Genomic DNA, 20419 nt, shown 5'->3' on the forward strand with positions numbered 1-20419 from the left:
AGGGAAACAGCAAGTGAAGATCTGTGATCCTCTGGCAAAGCTTAAAGGGGACAGAAAATTGGGGGTGATCCTCCGTCACTCCTGGGCAGCTGTGAGGTGGAGCGCGGGGTGTGCACGGGTAGACTGTGAGGACTGGGTGGGTCTCTGGCAACGTACAGAGCCCTGCGTTGCAGCCCCTCTGAATTCAGACCCGGATCCTCCCGGATCCTTACTTTGCACAGGACAGTTTATAGTGAAAAGTGGGCCCTATGTCACAAATTTCAGGAAAGGTGGTGGTGATGCCCCTGTGTGGATTGTCTGGCTGTGCAACACATTGGGCGGCAGCACAGTCTGCAGGATAGTGCCCTCGACTGGGAGTCAGGAGAATCGTTCCCAGCTGTGCCACTGACCCGCTGGGTAACCTTGGGCAAGGCCCAGCCCTTCTCTGTGCCTCAGTTTCCCCAGCTGTAACATAAGGGAATTGGTGCCACCCTTTGAAAAGTCCTCTGAGGCCTGTCTACAGATGATAACGCTTCCCATGCAAGGATCTCAAAGTGGTAATGAATGAGTAATAAATCAGGTCTCTCAACACCCCCCAGTGAGTTGGTCAATGTAATTAGCCTCATTTAGAAAATGGGGAAAGTGACTTGCCTACAGTCACACAATGAGCCTCTGGCATGGCCGGGACTAGAACTTGGATCTCTGGACTTGCAGGATCTTGCTTTAACCACTAGATAATGCTCCCTCTCTTGTGCTCAATGGTTATTTTTCTTTCTTGCTGTAAAGATCCCCTCCAAATGGCCCTGGATGGAGATATGGCTGATCTGTGTCTCCCACATAAAGCAACACTGCTATGTATTTTAGACATGCTGATGAAAGAGTCTAATAGCCTCAGATTAATGCATTCATTCCCAATCAATTGAGGGGCTCATTACACTTCTCAGACACTGCCTTGCCTCTGCTAAATCGGCCTGGGGTAATGAGCCATTCAGCCGCTGCTCTGCAGTGCTGCTGTCCCAAAGTTGGGGGGAGAGAGTGAGCGACTGAGGCTGAGAAAAAAACAAACAAAGGGATGGGGGGGGGGGCAGAGTGTCCTTAAGGAGCACTGCGGGATGCTACTCCCAGCTCCTCCAGGGCAAAGGCAGGATTCACTGTAAATAAGACATCAGCGTTTCATTTGGATGAGATGCAGATACACAGGCAGCTGAGAAGAGTCTGATATCAAGTGTTTGCAGGCCTCTCTAGTAGCAGACACCGCGCAGGGGGGTGAGTGCATCAATCTGTGAGTGCAACAGTCTCCAGCCGAGAGAGACGACGGTACCGAAAACATTGGCTGCGCACAAAGTGACTCCTGTACCTTTCTGCTTGTCTGATAGGCACCCAACTTATAGAAATCACACAAGGGTGCATTCCCTATGTAAGACTGGGGCTTGGACAGACAGCAGCAGAGTCAGCAAAGAGCAACGAGGGAGCCGCACCATCTCCATCCTGCGATTACAAGAAAAGGGATAAGCCAGGATAATAGATCTCAACAGGGATGTTTTTTTTTTGTTCTTCATTATAAGTTTAGAAAAGATGTGATTGGTAGGTAGATAGATGAAAGATATAACAGGTATGCAGATCTAGTATGCGGAGAGAGAGCTGGTAGGCAGATATTTAGATAGAAATGGAAATTCAGTCAAAACTTTGGATTTTCAGTTGGTTTCACATTAAAACCATGAATCTCCCTGGCTTTTGACCATCATTTGTTCACAGTTCCCACATCGTTCAGCACTCCTGGCCCATGTGTTTTCCCCAGCACATTCCGTCCAGCTCTTCGAATTAGCTTAGCGTCAGTATGGCAAGCGTAACAATAAACACATATTCTGTGCTTGAGTCAGAGGGAGAACATGAATGAGAGAGAGAGAGCATACAACGATAAGAACGAACATGCAAGAGCAGAGTGTATGCTTAATGGAGAGGAAATTTATTTCTCTCTTGGTCTGTTTGAGCCTCTAGATAGATCATAAAAAACACAACCAACTCCCCAAAAATAGCCACCATTCTAATTTAAAGGGCATCATTTTAACCTGTACTTCACATAAGACTCCTACCCTATATTCATTGAAGACACTAGCTATGTTAGAGCATCTTATTTATCCTTGAAAGGGAAATCTTTAGTTCTTTAGTTCATACAGGTTCTTTTTACAAGTCATATGGGGTAGGGGTAATTCAACCCTCTCTGTGTCCCTCTGAAGAAGCCCAGTGGCTTTCTATTTCCTGGGGGACAAACAGCAGCAGAAGTGAATGGTCCATAGATAAACAGTCCATAGCTGAATGTGAGCATGATGCATGTGGCTCATTTCTTGCGATCATCTCTCAAGGTCTGTGGTCGCATGGTGAGAGCAGGTGACTGGGAGTCAGGTCTCCTTGATTCTGTTCCGTTACTGCATGACTGTGGGCAAGTCACTTTTCACCTCATGACATGGTGAGGGAGGGGAGCTGAGTTCACCAGGCTCCTCTCTCTCCAGCAGGAGACCCCATGTCTTTCATGAGGTCCCTCCCTTGGAAGAGGCTCCTCCAAATATGCCTATTGCCCCATGCTGCCGGCTTCCCAGCTGCCAGCAAGCCTAGAGCCACTCTGTGGCTGTGCTCTGCCTCTCCCTGGCTGATTCACAGTCAGAGAAGGCAGTCAGGAGCCAGCAGGTTGTGAGGGGAAGAGGTAGGGCTCGTCAAGATGGGCTGGTTCCCTCAGGGCAAAAATCTTCCCTGACAAGAAGGTGACCCTATAGCCATCCAAGAAAACAGGCCAGTCCACAAGATATAAGAACCAGGGATGAAATCCTGGCTCCAGTGAACTCTCTGGGAGTTTTGCCATTGAATTTAATGGGGCCAGGATTTCACCCCAGAGTTGCTGAGTACCCATAATTTCCTGTTGTTGTTAATGGGAGTTATTTATGGGTGCTCAGCAGCACTCAGGGTCAGGCACTAAACTAAACACCCTAAGGCTGGACCTCTCAGAGCCTCACTTTGGCTATCTGCAAAATGGAGCTGCTAGTAATAATGCCTACCACATTGACTTCTGCTTGTGGTGCTTATCTGACCCCATTACGGCAATATCTGAGCACCTTACAGTCTTTAATGTATTATCTATGCAATACCCCATGAGGCAGGGTCATGATCTTGCTGCCATTGCAGAGATGGGCAACTGAGGCAAAGAAAAGCTAAGTGATTTGCCCAAGGTCACAGTGGGAAATCGGTGGCAGAGCAAGGAACTGAGCCTAAGTCTCCAGCTAGTGGCCTAACCATTGGGTCATTCAGTCCTTGCCACTGACTGACATGGTTAATGTCTGTGAAGGGGCTTTGCTGTGAAGGGGAAGTGCAAATCATGATCACCATTCCCCACCATTGCCCTCTAGAATAGGCAGCCAAGTCCTTTTTCATTCCTGGCACCCACCCTGAGATGAGAAGCTGCAGGCTGCAGCAGCTGGCGTCCAACAATCACCAGGATCCCAGCGGACTTGCTCCCGCCTGGAGCCAGACCTCGAGGAAAGGGGAGTAGGGCAATGGGAAATGGGAGAGAGCTATTGTCAAATCCCCAGCTTGCCCTTTCCGATCTAAAGTTCACTTGTAATATTTTTCTTGACTCCAGTTGCTAATGCGTTTTGTTCTCCTGAGTGCGCCGGGCCCGACTTCCTGCGCAGCCTTTAATTAGTTTCTGGATGATGACATCTCCGCTGAGAATCATCCAGTCGTGTCCCTCCGATCTCAGGGGGAGATAAAGGAATCTAATAAAGACATTCAGCATTCCTAGGTGATGGGTTTGACATGCTTTGTATTAACAAGGAGTAGTGTTCAAACTTTCACTCTCACTCTGTTTCAACACTTTTCAACTCACTCCTGTGTGGTGACATTTCACAAGGGGATTAACAGAGGCACCATCAGCTCTGAGGCCTTGTAGGATGAAACGGAGATGGCTGGGAAGAACCACAGGCTTGTGACAGAGAAGGAGGGCAAGGAGGGTGGGAAGGAGTCATTCTGTGTTCGATTGGCAGTGTGGTTACTTTGGATATAGCTGTGAAGAGCTCACCTTGTTTACGGTGTAGTTATAGCTGTGCTGGTCCCAGGCTTTTAGAGAGACAAGGTGGGTGAGGTAGCATCTTTGATTGGACCAGCTTCTGTTGATGAAAATGACATGCTTTCCAGATTACACAGAGCTCTTCTTCAGAGCCCACTTTGCTATTCTGTGCATGGGTGTCTCAGAAGCTGGATGGATGATGTGGGAGTCTTGAAGTTGTCATATTTCTGCCTGTACTGCAAAGTATTTCTTGCCTTACCGGGGGAATTCCGTACAAGAACATGGAGTAAAACAGATACTTGGTTCCTGCGGTGTAGCTGGGATTTTAAGATTCCAGAATAACAAGTACATAGGTGCTAGTTTATTTTGTATCCATCTATCTATCCATCCCCATCCACGCCCATCTGTCTAATCTATCCTCCATTCATCCCCATACACCTTTCTCCCCCCCCCCCCAGCCCCCCAGGATACACACCTACCTCTCTCTCCCCCTCCCACCCCTTACCTGCTGGCTCTTGGAGATGTGAGGTTTTGGATTAAGTTTCACCCATCTCCAACTCAACCATTTTATTTCCAAGACTAAAACAGGAACTGATGGATGTTGCAAAAGGTGAATCACCCCTGGATTTGACTGGAGAAAACCCTGTTCTATACTATTCTATTCTGATTCTTTACATCATGTTCCCCACTTTGTTATTTTAGCCTGCAGCTTGAGATAGAGTTTGGATTTCTAGCCAGAACTGTTCCCATCTGGAGTTTTGGGGGCACCCCACTTTAGAAATAAGGGCCAGCTGCAAAGTCCAGATTTGGACATGGGCTTCCCCAAAGTTGTGGGGGAGGTGTATTGAGAACCAGGGCATTGGTTTGGACGCAATTTCCATTTTTGCCTGTCTCAGTTTGAAACAGAGATGGGCCCAAGCCAGAACCATTGCTTGAAATGCCTCCTTTCCTTCTTTAGGGAGCTGGCTAAAATGGATCAAATCATAACAACTAAACTATTTCTTACCATTAAAAAGATTTGGCTTTCAGTTTATTTGGGGGAAGTTTATTTGCAGGGAAGGATGGGTGTTGGTGAATCCATATAGAGACCTGGAATGAAAGGGAACAAAACCAAATAAACTGGAGAGAGACTGAAACAAATCCCCAGATCCAAATAAGTTGGATGTTCTGTGGATACTTGCAATCCAAACTGAGATCAGGAGCCACAGTTCTCAACACTGAATAGTGATACCTAGCTCTATACAGCTCTTTTCATCCATGGATCTCAAGACCCTTTTTAAAGGACTTCAGAATCGTTGTCATCATTTTACAGATTGGGAAACTGAGCCATGGGGAGGTGAAGTGGCGTGCCCGAGGTCACTGAGCAGCAGTGATCTATCCACTAGGCAATATTGTTTCCCCTATTTATAACAGTGTTAACCAACCCCCCCCCCCCCCAATTCTGGCCATCCCTCAATCTTTGGAGCATTCAAAATCTGAATCCAGGCTTGGTGATGTAGATCCAGCTGTCAGGAAGAGAAAATTCTGGGTACTTTGGTTCTGATTTTCCTCCAAAGGCACTGTTACTCTGATGTATCCCCATTGCCTTCAGTGGAGCTAGTCCTGGTTTAGACTGGTGTAAGTGAAATCTGGATTGGGCTCCATTTTGGCATCTAGCCCCAGTGTGTGTCTACAGAATCCTGCTGCTTGTACTGTGATTTATATCAGCATCCACAAATACTTACTAATGCCTGATTGGAAACTCCTTTTCTCTTCCCCCCTGTAATGAATTATGAAAATCTCTTATCATATAACATGCTGTAGAGATGTGTGTAAATAATTTTATGTCTCCCAGCTCAGAAGAGCTTTGCTATGACAGCAGGCTCTGTTATCTGGTTTGGAAATCATTTAGACACATCTCTGTGGCATATGATACATCTCATTAGGCCTTATTTTAAAGAGAGCAATTGCTATTAGTTATTTATTAATTGCTTATTAAGGTAGTTATGTATGTCCCTTTCATTTCAGGCATTTCATTTCATTTTTTCAGCTGTGTTCAGCTTTAAATAGTTGCGGCTGAGCTCTGCACACCTGGAGGGCTGGCAAAGTTGGTATTATTCCGCCTGTCCCCTGATCTCCCACCCCTTCCTGCAATCCTAGGTTTGCTTGGGGGCCACTTCATAAATCAGAGCAGCTTTAGGATGGCAGTGAATTATGACAGCAGGGATAGCGCTTATTAACCATCCTGCCAGCCCAGGATCATTGGAGCATGCATCATGCTCTGGCTCTGCCCCCCAGCACCACCGCTCCTGGCTTGCGTCATGTCAGCTTCCATCTTGTCCCCTGAGGATAGAACAGGTGGCATAAAGTCAGCTGTTCTGGCCAAGGATTCCTCCGCTCTGAGGGAACCCTCAGCTACCTATTTAAAGCAGCCTGAAGCCCACATTGTGCCACCGGAGAGGGGCCAAGGGGACTTACTGGAGGGCAGGACAGCAACCGAGACTTGCAGAACCAGATCAGACAGTTGGTCTGTCACATTCCAGGGTGCAATCCAGACCGGGGAGGGGTTGTGTCACCACCTCCCCTGCAACCTTGCGTGCTTCACAATGCTTTGATGTTGCAACTCCCAACCTGGGCCAAACAGTCAAACAGCATGTAGGTCACACCCTGAGTGTCTGTGTATAACTGCACTCCTGGTCCAGCAACTCGGACACTAACAGCCTGTCAGCGACACACCAGCCACACACTCTGGCTTCCGGCAGCCTGGGTTACTGCCTGCAGGGTGACCCCAACATGCTCGCAGTCCCGAATGTTCCCCAAAATGTGTCTTCTGCACTGTCCAGCCCTCTCCTGGGTAGTTCAGATGTCCCTTGGGAGGGGTCAGCATACAACAGTTTGCTACTTTAACTGCAGTTAGCAAACAGATCAGTTGAAACACAACACTGGATTCGTTTTTATGAAAAAATATAACATGTTTATTGAACTACAAAGACATTTTAAATGAGTACAAGCGTAAGGTATCAAAGTCAGAAATGGGTACAAGAGAAATAAAGATAAAATGCCTTCTAGTAGCTAAAACTTAACAACTAGACTTGGTTCAAGGTAAAATAAGGATTTTTTATCACTACCTCCTCATGTGTTCCCGCCCACATTGCTAATCAACGTGAAAAGGCTGGTTTCTTTGACTTCTTAGATGAAAGAGAAAGCCAGAAGGAGATAAAGGAAGATAGGTAGCCTGGTGTGTTCCCCCCACCTCAATTTTATAGTCCGATCACCCTTTGAAATGCATTTTCCTGAGGGTTAACCCTAGATAAAGTTCCTTTTTGCTGTGAGGATGGAGACATGGGGTCTTGTGGTGAAAAAGGTTCCACGTTCTTGCTTGCTAAAATGCAGATGGATCTATTCCTGCCCCTCTTCCTTGCCACTGGATGGCCACTTGACAGGTGATTACCAATCAGTTTTGATGACACCTGGCTAGAGGCATTAGCTTGTGCTTTGTCTTTGAGGAACCAGTTTACCCCTCTTGCGGTCTCAAGGACCCTGTTTACTACTTGTATGTAAATTGATGTAAAGACGTATTTCTTTGGTTAGGGCAGACCTGTTTAATAACTTCTGTTTGGTCAGGGCTATGTTGGCTTGAACACCATCATATGGAGGGAATTCATAACTTTGCATATAATGTTGCTACCCTCATTTCACCATGATATTATTGATCAGTGAGTTGTTAGTTTTCAAATGATAGCTCACAAGGCATATTTTGTACAAAGATTATTACAATAGGGTGTGAATACAGGGGTGCATTCGGTCACATGGTCCCACTGGCCCAGTGTCCCACTTCCGGCCATTGCCTGGTGTAAAACAAAATGAACCCATAAGTGTCTGTTTGCCTCGTTGTGCAATGCTAGACAAAAAGGGAGGAAATACCTTCCTGACCACTCTGGAGAGATCAGCTTATGCCCTGGAGCATGTGATTTGATTGCCAGTGTCATAGCGTGCAAAACTACCAGGGTGTTTAAGTGATGAGGGGGAAGAAATAGCAAAGATCCCTTAGCAGGATAGAACTGCCCCTTAAAGATTTCAGTGCACAAGGTGGCATCTCTTTCATTGTGGAGAACAATGGCCCCTGTTCTATGCTAACATTGATGTGAACCAGGTGCAACTGATTTGGGGAGTAGGGAGAATATGGTCTTCTGGCTAAGTCACTTGATCAGGACTCAGGATAGCTGGAGACTTTACCAGAGACTCCCCGTATTTCCTTGGCCAAACTACTTAGTCTCTCCGTGCCTCAGTTCCCGATCTGTAAAATAAGTCTAACCCTACTTCATTTCTCCCATGCTTGATCTATTTAGATTGTAAATTCTTTGGGCAGGGATTGAGTCTCACTATGGGTATGTACAGCACCTAGCACAATAGGGCTCCCATCTCAACTGGGATCTCTCATACAAATAAATGATAATTAACAGCTTCATTAAAGCCAATGGACAAACACAGGTGGAAGACACCGGAAAGTGTGTCTTTGAGACCTTGATTTTCCTCACTCATATTGGCATACCACCATTGACTTCAGTTGAGTTGCTCCTAATTTGCACGGGTGTGACAGAAGAATCAAACCCTCCGCGTTTTGCTGTTCAAACAATGTGGCATTAGAATGGCTGATTAGCTGGCCTTTGTAAGTGCTTTAGAATACAGATATTACCCAAGGAGTAGCTCTCCGAGTTTTCTCTCTGGCTCCCCTTAGGAAAACAAGCATGAGAGGGAGAGGAGACTCCGTGGAACAGTGTGGCAGCAACTACAGAGGGATCTGTACTTAGACGCTGACTTCCTGAGTTTCCGGGGGGTGCTCGACTCCCACTCCACTCCAGGCTCCACCCCTGCTCCACCCCAAGCCCCGCCCCCACTCCACCCCAAGCCCTGCCCCCGCTCCACTCCAAGCCCCGCCCCGCTCCACTCCTTCCCCAAGCCCCCACCCTCACTCCACCCCCTCCCCCCAACGCCTCCTGCACACTGCTGAACAGCTGATCATGGCAGGCGGGAGGTGCTGAGAGGGAGGAAGGCGGAGCTGATCGGTGGGGCTGCCAATGGGTGCTGAGCACCTATGGATTTGTATATGCCAAGAACTTGTGTATGAATGGAGATGGTGGGAATTGGTTTGCATGCAGCCAGAAGGAACAAGATGGTTCTGGATGCCAATAAAAGGATATAGGGCCTTTCACTTCTAGGTCACTGTGATGGATCCAGGTTGGCAATTAGTTGCCTTATATAGCCTACAGCTGAGGTGGATAAGTATGAACTGGTATAAACTAGCCATGAATGGGGACAAACTGGCCATGAATAGAAAGGCTAGAAATTAGAAGAAGGTTTCTAAGCGTCAGAGGAGGGAGATTCGAGCACAGCTTCCCAATAGGTGTGGGGGGCTGTGGGGGAGGAATGGCAAACAACCTAACTAATTTTAAGATGGAGCTTGATGAATTTCTGGAGGGAGGTATATGACAGAGCTGCCTGTGGTAGCCGGGGACTGCACTCGGTGACACACAAGGTCCCTTCCAGCCTGTGTCCTTTGTCCCTATATGGATGAAGGGTTATGTTCTATGTAGTGTTTATTGAAGGCAGTGTGATCTAGTGGTCATGGGACTTGACTAGGAGACTTGGGTTTTGTTCCTCTCTCTGTCTCTGACCTGCTGTGTGATGGTGCTCCAGTCACTTCCCCACTCTGTGACTCAGTTTCCTACTCTGTAATAAAACACTGTGAGGTCAACTGATGAAAGATGCCATCCGAGACTATTGTTAGAAATAGAGAATCTGCCTGTTCGATGCTCAGGCAGCTGCCACTGTGCATTTCAGATTGGTTACAGAACTTTAGTGTTATTTTCAGTCCTTTTCTCTTTTTAAGGGGAACGATTATTAAATAAAGAACTAATATGATGTTCCTTAATCTGAAACAGACGTCACCTAGGCTGAAAAATGCAATTGCTGTGCTTTGTGTGGGGAAGGAAAACCAGTATTACTCTCCAGGGATGGTCCTTAGCTGTAGCTAGAGTCGCATTCTGGACCCTTGATGTAGGATGTTCTGTACACTTCTGTAAGGGCTGTTACCCTCTGAAGGCTGTTTGAAATGAGTTTGTTGGGTTCTCACCATGGTCTGTATCATAAAAACCAACCACACTCATTAATGCCCATGCTAGCAAGAAGTCACAGGTTTAAATGGGCCATATCTATGGATGGTGCTGATGTTTCCACCCCACCCCCCCACCATAGTATCTAAGCATCTAACAATTTCTAATGGTTCTTCCTTCACAACACCTGTCTGAAGTAGTGCAGTGCTACAGATGGGGAACTGAGGCACAGAGGAAGTAAGTGATTTGCCCAAGGTCATGCAGGAAGTTTGTGCCAAAGCAGGGAATTGAACTCAGGTCTCCCAAAACCTAGATGAGTGCCCTAACTAGTAGACCGTCCTTCCTCTCTGGACACCCAACTCAAACTTCCTCTTTCACAGACACTAACCTCCCCCTTCAACCTCCTAGAGGGGACACCTCCCATTCAGGGGCAAGGAAGATTGACTGCAAGAGCCAGATCTGCTTGCTGGCTCAGCAGGAAGCACTAGGATTTTCAGTGAAATATCCAGTCCAGTTGTGCTGATCCAGGAAGTTTGGATTGTTCGGCTCTGGCTGAGAGAAGAGGCTGAAATCTGGGGTCCTTATCTGAGCCCAGCAGAGCTGGCCGATCTGAACGGAGGAGCGCAACATGGACGCAGAGACTGAGCACATCAGGAACCAGCTGCTCCAGAGAGAGAGCTCAAGCAGCAAGGCGGGGAGGTGTGGCAGAGGAAATGAGTGAGGACTTAATGCCAGGGGAAGGGATTGACACCATCAGCACAGCCCTCGAGGATGGGGAAGATAGATGGGGAGATAATGGTGATGGGGTGATGGCATGGACCGATCGAGGAGGCAGAGCCAATGATGTTTATGCGAATAAGGGAGGGCTATAAAAACAGGCTGGAACAGGGATCACAGAGGACATCAGTCAGCCTATTAGTGACCGGGAGTGTATCACCTGGGAAATGGCTCAGGAAGTACATGCCTGCTAGTCCCAATGTGTGGGCTGCAGGTGCATCCGTATGTGAGTGTGGGTGTGTGCAGACACCGAGGAAGGGGCTGTACAATCCACCCAAAGCTGCATATGTGTGCTGCTATGCATGTATGCCACATGTGTCTGCAGGGAATGGACATACGTCTGTGGGTAAGGGTACGTGGCATTTGGGTATGTCCATGGCACACACGTCGGTGCGTTTCTGTGTGAACAGATGTGCATATACCATTCAACATGCACATCACACAGATGCACGCCCTCCATGCATATATATAATGCATGTGTGTGCCATCTCTTTCAGCTAAATACTGTGTTTTCGATCCTGCTGAGTGTGTGGGTGAGAGGGATGAAAACTGACCCTGGGACAAAGTCAGGGTATGTTCTGGGGATCCACAAAAGGGGCTGAATCAGCTCAGAACAAAATAAACACCTTTCCCAGCATCATGGCAAAAAAAATGAGATCAGCAAAAGCACAGGCCCCGGTCTGGGGAAATATGCACGCTGCAGGCTGGCGCTGCCATGTTTAATCATAGAATCGTAGAATATCAGGTTTGGAAGGGACCTCAGGAGGTCATCTAGTCCAACCCCCTGCTCAAAGCAGGACCAATCCCCAACTAAATCATCCCAGCCAGGGCTTTGTCAAGCCTGACCTTAAAAACTTCTAAGGAAGGAGATTCCACCACCTCCCTAGGTAACCCATTCCAGTGCTTCCCCACCCTCCTAGTGAATTTTTTTTTCCTAATATCCTACCTAAACCTCCCCCACTGCAACTTCAGACCATTACTCCTTGTTCTGTCATCAGCTACCACTGAGAACAGTCTAGATCCATCCTCTTTGGAACCCTCTTTCAGGTAGTTGAAAGCAGCTATCAAATCCCCCTTCATTCTTCTCTTCCGCAGACTAAACAATCCCGGTTCCCTCAGCCTCTCCTCATAAGTCATGTGTTCCAGTCCCCTAATGATTTTTGTTGCCCTCCGCTGGACTCTTTCCAATTTTTCCACATCCTTCTTGTAGTGTGGGGCCCAAAACTGGACACAGTACTCCAGATGAGGCCTCACCAATGTCGAATAGAGGGGAACGATCACGTCCCTCCATGTGCTGGCAATGCCCCTACATATACATCCCAAAATGCCATTGGCCTTCTTGGCAACAAGGGCACACTGTTGACTCATATATCCAGCTTCTCATCCACTGTAACCCCTAGGTCCTTTTCTGCAGAACTGCTCCCGAGCCATTTGGTCCCTAGTCTGTAGCGGTGCATGGGATTCTTCCATCCTAAATGCAGGTCTCTGCACTTGTCCTTGTTGAACCACATCAGATTTCTTTTGGCCCAATCCTCTCACTTGTCTAGGGCCCTCTGTATTCTATCCCTACCCTCCAGCGTATCTACCTCTCCTCCCAGTTTAGTGTCATCTGCAAACTTGCTGAGGGTGCAATCCACACCATCCTCCAGATCGTTAATGAAGATATTGAACAAAACCGGCTCGAGGACCAACCCTTGGGGCACTCCGCTTGATACTGGCTGCCAGCTAGACATGGAGCCATTGATCCCTACCAGTTGAGCCTGACAATCTAGCCAGCTTTCTATCCACCTTATAGTCCATTCATCCAGCCCATACTTCTTTAACTTGCTGGCAAGAATACTGTGGGAGACCGTATCAAAAGCTTTGCTAAAGTCAAGGAACAACACATCCACTGCTTTCCCCTCATCCACAGAGCCAGTTATCTCGTCATAGAAGGCAATTAGATTAGTCAGGCAGAGAGAGAGATGCCAGGAGCAAAAGGACTGGCAACAACGAGAGAATTTCCACCCGGGATGCCTTTATTTATTTATTCATCCTCATCTGGGTGCAATTCCATCTGCAGCTTCCATTCGGCTCGAGATTCCCCACCCTTAGCTGTAGAAACACTGGCCCAAGAATAAAACATTTTAATATAGACGTAATGGGATTACTACTGAATGTTAAATAATATCAGATTTATATTTATGGTCACTTATTTATTAAGGCTTTTCTCCCTTGTGTAGTAAAACCTTACACTCTATCTGTTAACTCTCAAGAAAGGCATTTTAAATAATTCATTCAATTAATTATTCAAACATTTAATTTCCATACAATAACCGTTGTGTTAAATCTGAACATTGCATATTTAATTTGAAAGGGTAACTAAAGGCTCCTCTACCCCTATCACTCTCGTTTCCTTCCCCAGGTACTCCAGTGTCACATCTGCCTTGCTCCAGCTGACATTGATTCGGGCAAATCTTTTCATTCTTTGGGCACCTAAAGATTCCTCCCAACCCCTTCCTGAGATGTGGGCGAGGGAGTGTGGGCTCATTGCCAGTTAATGCATAAGAGGCTAATGATCGCGGCTCGTGTAGCTAAGTGGATTTATGTGCAAAGATCAGAAAGTGCATAATCAACTGATTATATACTATTATACGCCAGGCCAAAACTGTCCCAGGCCTCCAAACAAATCTAACAGCTAATTTGGTGGTAAGATGGAGAATGCAAGTGCTCCCAAGTCAGGAACAGCAGAGTTGAAAGATTAACCTTAACCCTGCCTTCTTAAAATTGTGTTTTGAAATGTGGCTACTCTTTACATTTGTCAGTTGATGTAATACAACCTGGAATGTCTAATGCAAGCGTACGTGTTGCTAAGTGATATTACAGTAAGTAGCATCTTCAGACCTCATGTACTTTTAAGCCTCAGTGAGCTCTACAAAACAAGCCAAGTTTGATGAAAATGGATTCAGTAGTTTTAAACTCATGAATGGCCCAGAGCTGCATTAGAAAGGAAGTATGGATTTAGAATAAGGCACTGCACTTATATTTGGGCTCAATTGCTTCCTCTTCTTGTAGGACCTTGAGCAAGTCTCTTGATCTCTCTGCTTCAGGTCCCCATCTGTAATGTGGGGATAATAAATACTTCCTTTTTCTGTCTTGTCTATTGAGACTGTAAGCTCTTTGGGGCAGCGACTGTCTCTTATTGTATTTACGTACAACTCCTAGCACAGTATGGCTCCAGTCTTGGTCACAGCGGTCAGGGCATTGTTATGGGGCACACTCACCCTTAGAGCGCCTCCTGGCATCAGCACGTAATGTTGCCAGTGTCCTTGGCTCCAGCACCTTCTGCCTTCCTCTGGGTCTTCCGTACCTCAGCCCTCTGGCCAAGTCATGGAACAGCTCCTTCCTTCTGAGGTACTCAGAGTCCCCTCTGATGTACACAAAAAGTTCTTGGCCCCTCCTATGGCTCAGCTCTCCAGCCTGAGCCAGCCCCAAACTGTTGGGCCTGTCCAATCCACCAGCTCTCTTTGCCGAGCTAACAACTGGAGGTTCCCTAGGGTGTCCCTTTCCCAGGGCTCTGACAATCTTTCTTCAGGGCTCTCCCGGTCACCTCCAAGCCCCAACTCAGGGCTCCTCCCCTACAGGAGCCCGTGTGCTTCCTGTGGGTTCCCCCTAGCCTGTAGTCCCATGCCTGCCCCAAGGAGAGCACTCTCTTCCTTCCTCTCACCTGGCATTGCCCGTCCTATCTGAGCAGCCCCCGACGTATACTATTCCGGCACTCTTCTGGTAGAACTCAGACTTTCTCATGCTGATTGGCTAATGAGCCAGCACCTGGAGCACCTGCCTGCTCCCAGGTGTAGCTTGCAGGGTCAGCATGGGCCAGTTAGGTCCTGATTCTCCCTGAGGGCCCACTGGCCCGAGGCCATGCCTGTCGGTGTAACTGTCATACAGCTAATAATAAACAAAATTCCATCTCCTCCACTAGGCAGAACTGCTAGCAGCAGAGCGTGCTTTAGCACCATGCTGGGGCATTGGTTCCAAGGGGAACCATCTGTGCTGGAATTTCCAGCTCGGATAGTCATACCTATACTAGATCCGATTGCCTGGCCAGTGACTCAAGTGCATGCCTAGGCTTTTGGATGGGATCATACTTAGGGCTACTTGCGCCGCTCTGGCTACCCTTCCAACATTAGTGTCCTGACTCGATCAGAGCGAGTGTGAGTATATCTACCCACGCTGGAAATGACACCACAAGCTCCAAGTGTCGACATACCCGCAATCCAGTTAGACTGGCTCTTAGCAAGAGCTGAGATGACTCACCAAAATCTATGTACCTTTCATCTACTATCATCTTCATGCACTGCCCCAGGAGCTCTTCCATTCTGCCTGCATTTGTTCTGCTCTTGTCCTCCAGTGTATGATTACCAGATTAGCCGTTGTGTTCAAAGTAGGGAAAATGAACTCCCAGCAGTCCTTCACATCACAGGGTAATTCATTACCCACCTTGTTTCCACTTAAAATGTACTTTAACTATACTTCAAACCACAAACCCTTAATCACGCTGGCATTCACAAAAAAGCCCCTCTTTTTATTTTATTTTATTTTATTTTATTGCCCAGGGCTAGCATGACATAATCCCTTCCAGGCTGTCTCGGAGTGCTTTACGGATCAATAAATTACTTACCTGTGTGGCGGAGGCTATATGTGCAAGGAAGGCCACTGCGGTTGCTCTGTCTCAGCCAGTCCTCTGGAAAGGTCAATGTGCGTACCAGCTCATCGGCCATGCGTGGGAATCCAGAGAGATGGAGGTGGTGTACAGCAGAGGGGATGCTGTAGCCCATGGCTGCCTTGCGTGGCTGAGAAGAATGGGAGTAGCAGTGGTTCTTTACATTATTCATGAATTTTCAGCTGGCATCAATAACATAGCTCCATTGAAGTTGATAGAGCTATGCTGATCTACAGCCCACTGAGAATCTGTCCCTACATTTCCTCTTATGGAAAAGTCCTGTAGAAAATACCGTAATGATGAAGAAACCTTGAGGGTTCTTTGCAAAGTATTCAGAACACCTATGGAATGTATAGAATCCTTTCTATAGTTTTTTTTTTTTGAACCTATAAAATTCCATAGCAGGGACAGAGTTTTCTATTAAATGTGATAGGATGGTCCAATGAAACCCTATAACAGAAAGGCAATTATTTTCTTTTCAGTTCTACAGGGCTATTTTCATGACAGTTAAGAGAGAGTTTATCTCGCAGAGACCTCCTCTCCCATTGGAGATCACACAGATCACATCCCATCCCCTGCTCACATGGTAATGTGACATTGAGGAAGGCTTTAGCTGTTTTCTTTCAACTGTCTTTAGAGCACAGAGCACTAAGCCCCTTTGGAATATGTCTTGTCATGCTGTTTCCTTTTGCTCTTCATTTCATATCCGTTCTGCTCCTTCTACTCTCCTCCTGCTCATGTGTCCTTATAGACAGGACTCCCTGTTCCCCTATATGTGTCTATAGCCCCTCATGGCCAAGGTGGAGTCTGCTCTGCCAGGCAGCTTTGGCCAAGGAAAGCCACATGCAGGAACACAGCAGGGAAACTCCCTTCCACCTACCTCAGGGACACCTGTTCCAAACCCTCCGGAGTAAACACGCTCATCGGAATAGTACAACAGATGTAAGAAAGGGAAATACTTATTTACAGAGGGATGGATGGAGAAAAACATCAGGGGGAGATGACAGGGGGAGTGGCAAAACAGGGTTACATCCCAGACGAGGACCCATGGACCCAGTGCTACCACAGTGTAAAAGGATAGATGCCAAGAGCAATGTGTCTAGACTCAGAAGTCAGGAATCCCGGGCAGAGTTCCTGTGCAGCAGTGAGCCGTGGGTGCAGAGCCAACGCTAGGTGTAAGCAGACAAAGCAATTGCTTAGGGCCCCATGCAGCTCAAGGAGGCCCCCTATTCACTTTTCATTGTGTTGGGGGGGGGGCAAAAATATTCCTGCTTTGGGCCCCCAATGGACTAGCACTGCCTCTGCTTGGGTGCTCCTGGGTATCTTCAGCGCCCATCCTCTATCAACAACCAACCCGTCCGGTGTCCTGCTGCTCTCCACAAACCCACACAGAGTAACAACCCGTCTCTTAGCTAGCTACAGCCTCCCTCCTTATTCCCCGTGCAAAGTCACAAACCCCAGTACTCACAGCCCCATACAGTTCCGGTCAACGGTGGCTCCAGTTTATGCTTCTCGTGTGATTCCTTCCTGGCACAGTGCTCCTTCAGGGTCCTGTCTTGGGACGTCCCCGGTGAGCCACTCTGTTCCTCCCAGGCTTTGAGCTGATTCTTGCCTGCTTCGCTGTGCGAGGGCCTACTCGCTGTAGGAGCCAGGAGCTACAGACACCCCCACGTCCCTCTCATGCTCCCTCTCTTGGCTCCCCTCCCCTCAGAACAGCCGAGCCTTGCACTGCCTGAGGACGAGGTTTTAAAGCAGCTGTGCTCCCTAAACCCCCTGGGTTACACATCCTACCCTGGACATGCTGCCCAGCCATCTGGTTCTCTTCTCCCCCATGCCCTCCCTGGACATTGGTGAATAGCAGCGCAAGTGGCTCTCATCCCTGAGGGCACCACTGTGTTCCTCTCCTGTGTAGTGGCGGCTCCTGGAGGCAGCTAGGCTGGCTCTTTCTCCTGGCTTCCAGCTTCTTTCAAAGGGCTCCAGGATCTTCTTCATGACGTAGAGGTAGCTGCAAACAAGGGGCTTGAATCAGCACCGCGCCATGCGTGAGCTCTGGGCACCCCACCAGTGGGAGCTCCCCTGGCCCCAGTTTGGGAACGCCTGTCAGAGAGGGTGTTTTCCTCCAGTGAATCCTCTTGAGGACATGATTCCAATGGAAACGGGGTGGGGAGAAGGTTAAGGAGGGATCTGGGGTTAAGCATATCTGGGAAGGAAGTGGGGGATGGGGGAATGTCACCTCCAGGTCCTTCACTGCCGTGTTAGATGGGGCTGATGGGCTGTTGCTTAGCTGGTAATTGTGAGTTGGGGAGAATCCACCTATACCTACAGCTGCTCATCCACAGCTACTCACAAAAACTCCCCCTGGCCCTCCCCAACACACACAACCTGGAGAATTAGAGTGAAACTGTCAAACTGGAACCTGCTGCCTCCTCACTTCTCCCTGTATGTCATTCCAGTGTCTCCCAAAATTGTTGAGATCTCTTCCGATATCTCCGTCAACGAAGGCGGCAACATCAGCCTCACCTGCATAGCCACAGGCAGACCGGATCCTACAATCACCTGGAGGCACATCTCCCCCAAAGGTAAGATGGCCACATGCGGCCTCATGCATTCCTAGTGCTATCCCTGCAGCAGGGGCTTAGGGGCACCAGCAGTTCCCACTCACAAAGACAGATGTGTTGCACGCTGCAAGGAGGGAACTCCAGATGGAGGCTGGAATTGTGGCCACAGAGTATCTGCAGTTCTGCCTGGTGGCCTGGAAGGAAGACTCCATCCTTCCCTGCCCCAGGAATTGATCCTGAGAGCACAAGCGGTTTTAGACTGTGTGCTGAACAGAGGATTCAGGGTTAACATGGCACAAATTCTCAGTTGTGTTTGTGAAGAACCTGCACTAAGTGTGAGTTTTATCATGATCGTGGGTTGAATGCTTTCATCAGACTAATGTGATAACTGGAGATCTTAGTGAGTGCAAGTCTGATCAAAGGCAATGTTTTGTTTTTGTGTAGGACCTACAAAAACGCTATTTTAAAAAAAATGCAATATTAAAAGTTACCATTGGGATTTCTATATCAGTGCCAATGAGAGCTGGAAATAGTAGTGCAAAAAAAAAGGAAATCCACTAAACAAATTGCATGAATTGCCATCTCTCGTTAATTAATAAACAACAGAGGTCTCTAACAGTGTGGGTTTGATTACTGGAGAGTTAATTCCTATAGACACCAATTCAGAGATGTCAGATCACATTTCAAAATATTTTCCCAGTGATTTTATTTAATTTCACTTTGAGTTGTGCGATCTCCAGCATTTCTCAGATGCTGTTGAACCATGGGGTTAGATCGGTTCGACTAGGACGATGACTGGAAGGCTTTGAGTACTGGGGCTCTGGTTGCAGTGCCCGGCAGCCAGCTGTCAGGTTAGATCAGGGCAGGGTTTGATTGTCTGCGATATCGGCAGCTCTCTACCGTCACCCCGCATGAAGTGAAAGAACCTCAGGGCTGAATGCATCTATTAGACAAACTTACCTCCCCTGAGAAACGTATCCATTTGCCCCATTGTTCCCCAGTCTAAGTCTATGTTAATCACTGCAGTGTCTGAGTGCGACCCCAGTGCTCTCAGCCGACCCCAGTGCTTTCTGCGGCTGCTGGGCCAACTCATTAATCCCCGTGGACAGAGAGGGGTGGAGCAGGGACCCCGACACCTCACTGTTCCTTTCCTGTCGCTGACGATGAGCACCTTTCGAACGGGTCTGTTACAAAACCCAGCCTTCCCTGGGTGCGTTGGCCTCTCTGCTTGAGATGGATGCACCCCACGTGGGCCAAGCTGCCGAGCAGGCCCTTCATGTGGGTGATGGATAAAGTCCGTGCCACAGATCTCTGTGTGCTTCCTCCCATTGCCGAGCATCTAATGGGACTGGATCAAGGTTACTGCCAGTGCATCTATCACGATCAGCAAGCGTTTATGGTAGGGCATCTCTGCACTAGTCCGTTTGCTCCCACTCCCACAGCCATTCATCTCCTTTTTTTCTTTCTTTCTTTCTTTTCTTTCTTTCCCTCAAGTCTCTTTTCTTCCTTTTCTTCTCCCTCCCCCATAACCCCCTTTTGCTCTATTCCCCATATGCCCCTCCCCATCCCTGAGGTTCAGCCACTGCTGTCTTTCAGAGGGGCTGTTATCTCTCTATGCTGGCATCCAGCAGATTCCTTTCCCCAGGGGAGCTTTACCTGGGCTTGAACCAGATGTTTCCATTTTACGTAGGTCTTAGCTGCTATGGAAACTGAGGATGCACCAAGGGGAGAGGAGTGAGCTAATCAGAAATTACCTGTGGAGTTGGATAATTTACAACAGTAGCTGTTACCAGATTTCTGGCCCAGATTAGAGATTCTGCATTTGAAACCCAGTAGAACTAATCACCGCACAGACCGCGTGGGGCTGGGCTCTCGATAGCTGGGAGTGCCAAGCTCAGAGTTGGCACAGGGCAGCTCCGATGCCTGCCTACCTACCCATTTATTGCCAGACATGCCATCTCTCTCTCGTGAGCTAGCTCAGGAGCTATGACTGCACCTGATCTGTCCTCTGTCTCTCAGTGTCTCCACCCACACCCACTGCCCCATCTCAGCACCTTTACAATAACGGGGGGGGGGGGTAGGGGCACCTATCTGTGAGTTGATTATTCGGCTGTCATCTAGCTATGTTTGGGCATCCTGAGTCCTCAAGGTGAACTACATGCTGTGAAAACTCCCCAGCTCTGTTAATCCCAAGCAACTGCATCTGGACATGGTTCTGTAAAGAGCCTGACAGCGGATCCTTCTAAGAGGC

At 48.0% G+C, this 20419-nt stretch overlaps 1 protein-coding gene across 11 annotated transcripts in view; it reads left to right on the forward strand.

Annotated features, from left to right (window-relative positions):
* Window positions 1-20419, forward strand: part of NTM (neurotrimin) — a 680436-nt gene that overhangs the window by 576490 nt on the left and 83527 nt on the right. For all 11 annotated transcript variants that reach the window (XM_084612039.1, XM_084612043.1, XM_084612044.1 and 8 more), the window contains one exon: window positions 18064-18189. In XM_084612039.1, the coding sequence (XP_084468165.1) occupies window positions 18064-18189 (126 nt within the window). The remainder of the gene's footprint in view (window positions 1-18063; window positions 18190-20419) is intronic.

This window comes from Lepidochelys olivacea (genome assembly GCF_965140295.1).
Source record: "Lepidochelys olivacea isolate rLepOli2 genome assembly, chromosome: 22".
Classification (NCBI taxonomy): domain Eukaryota; kingdom Metazoa; phylum Chordata; order Testudines; family Cheloniidae; genus Lepidochelys; species Lepidochelys olivacea.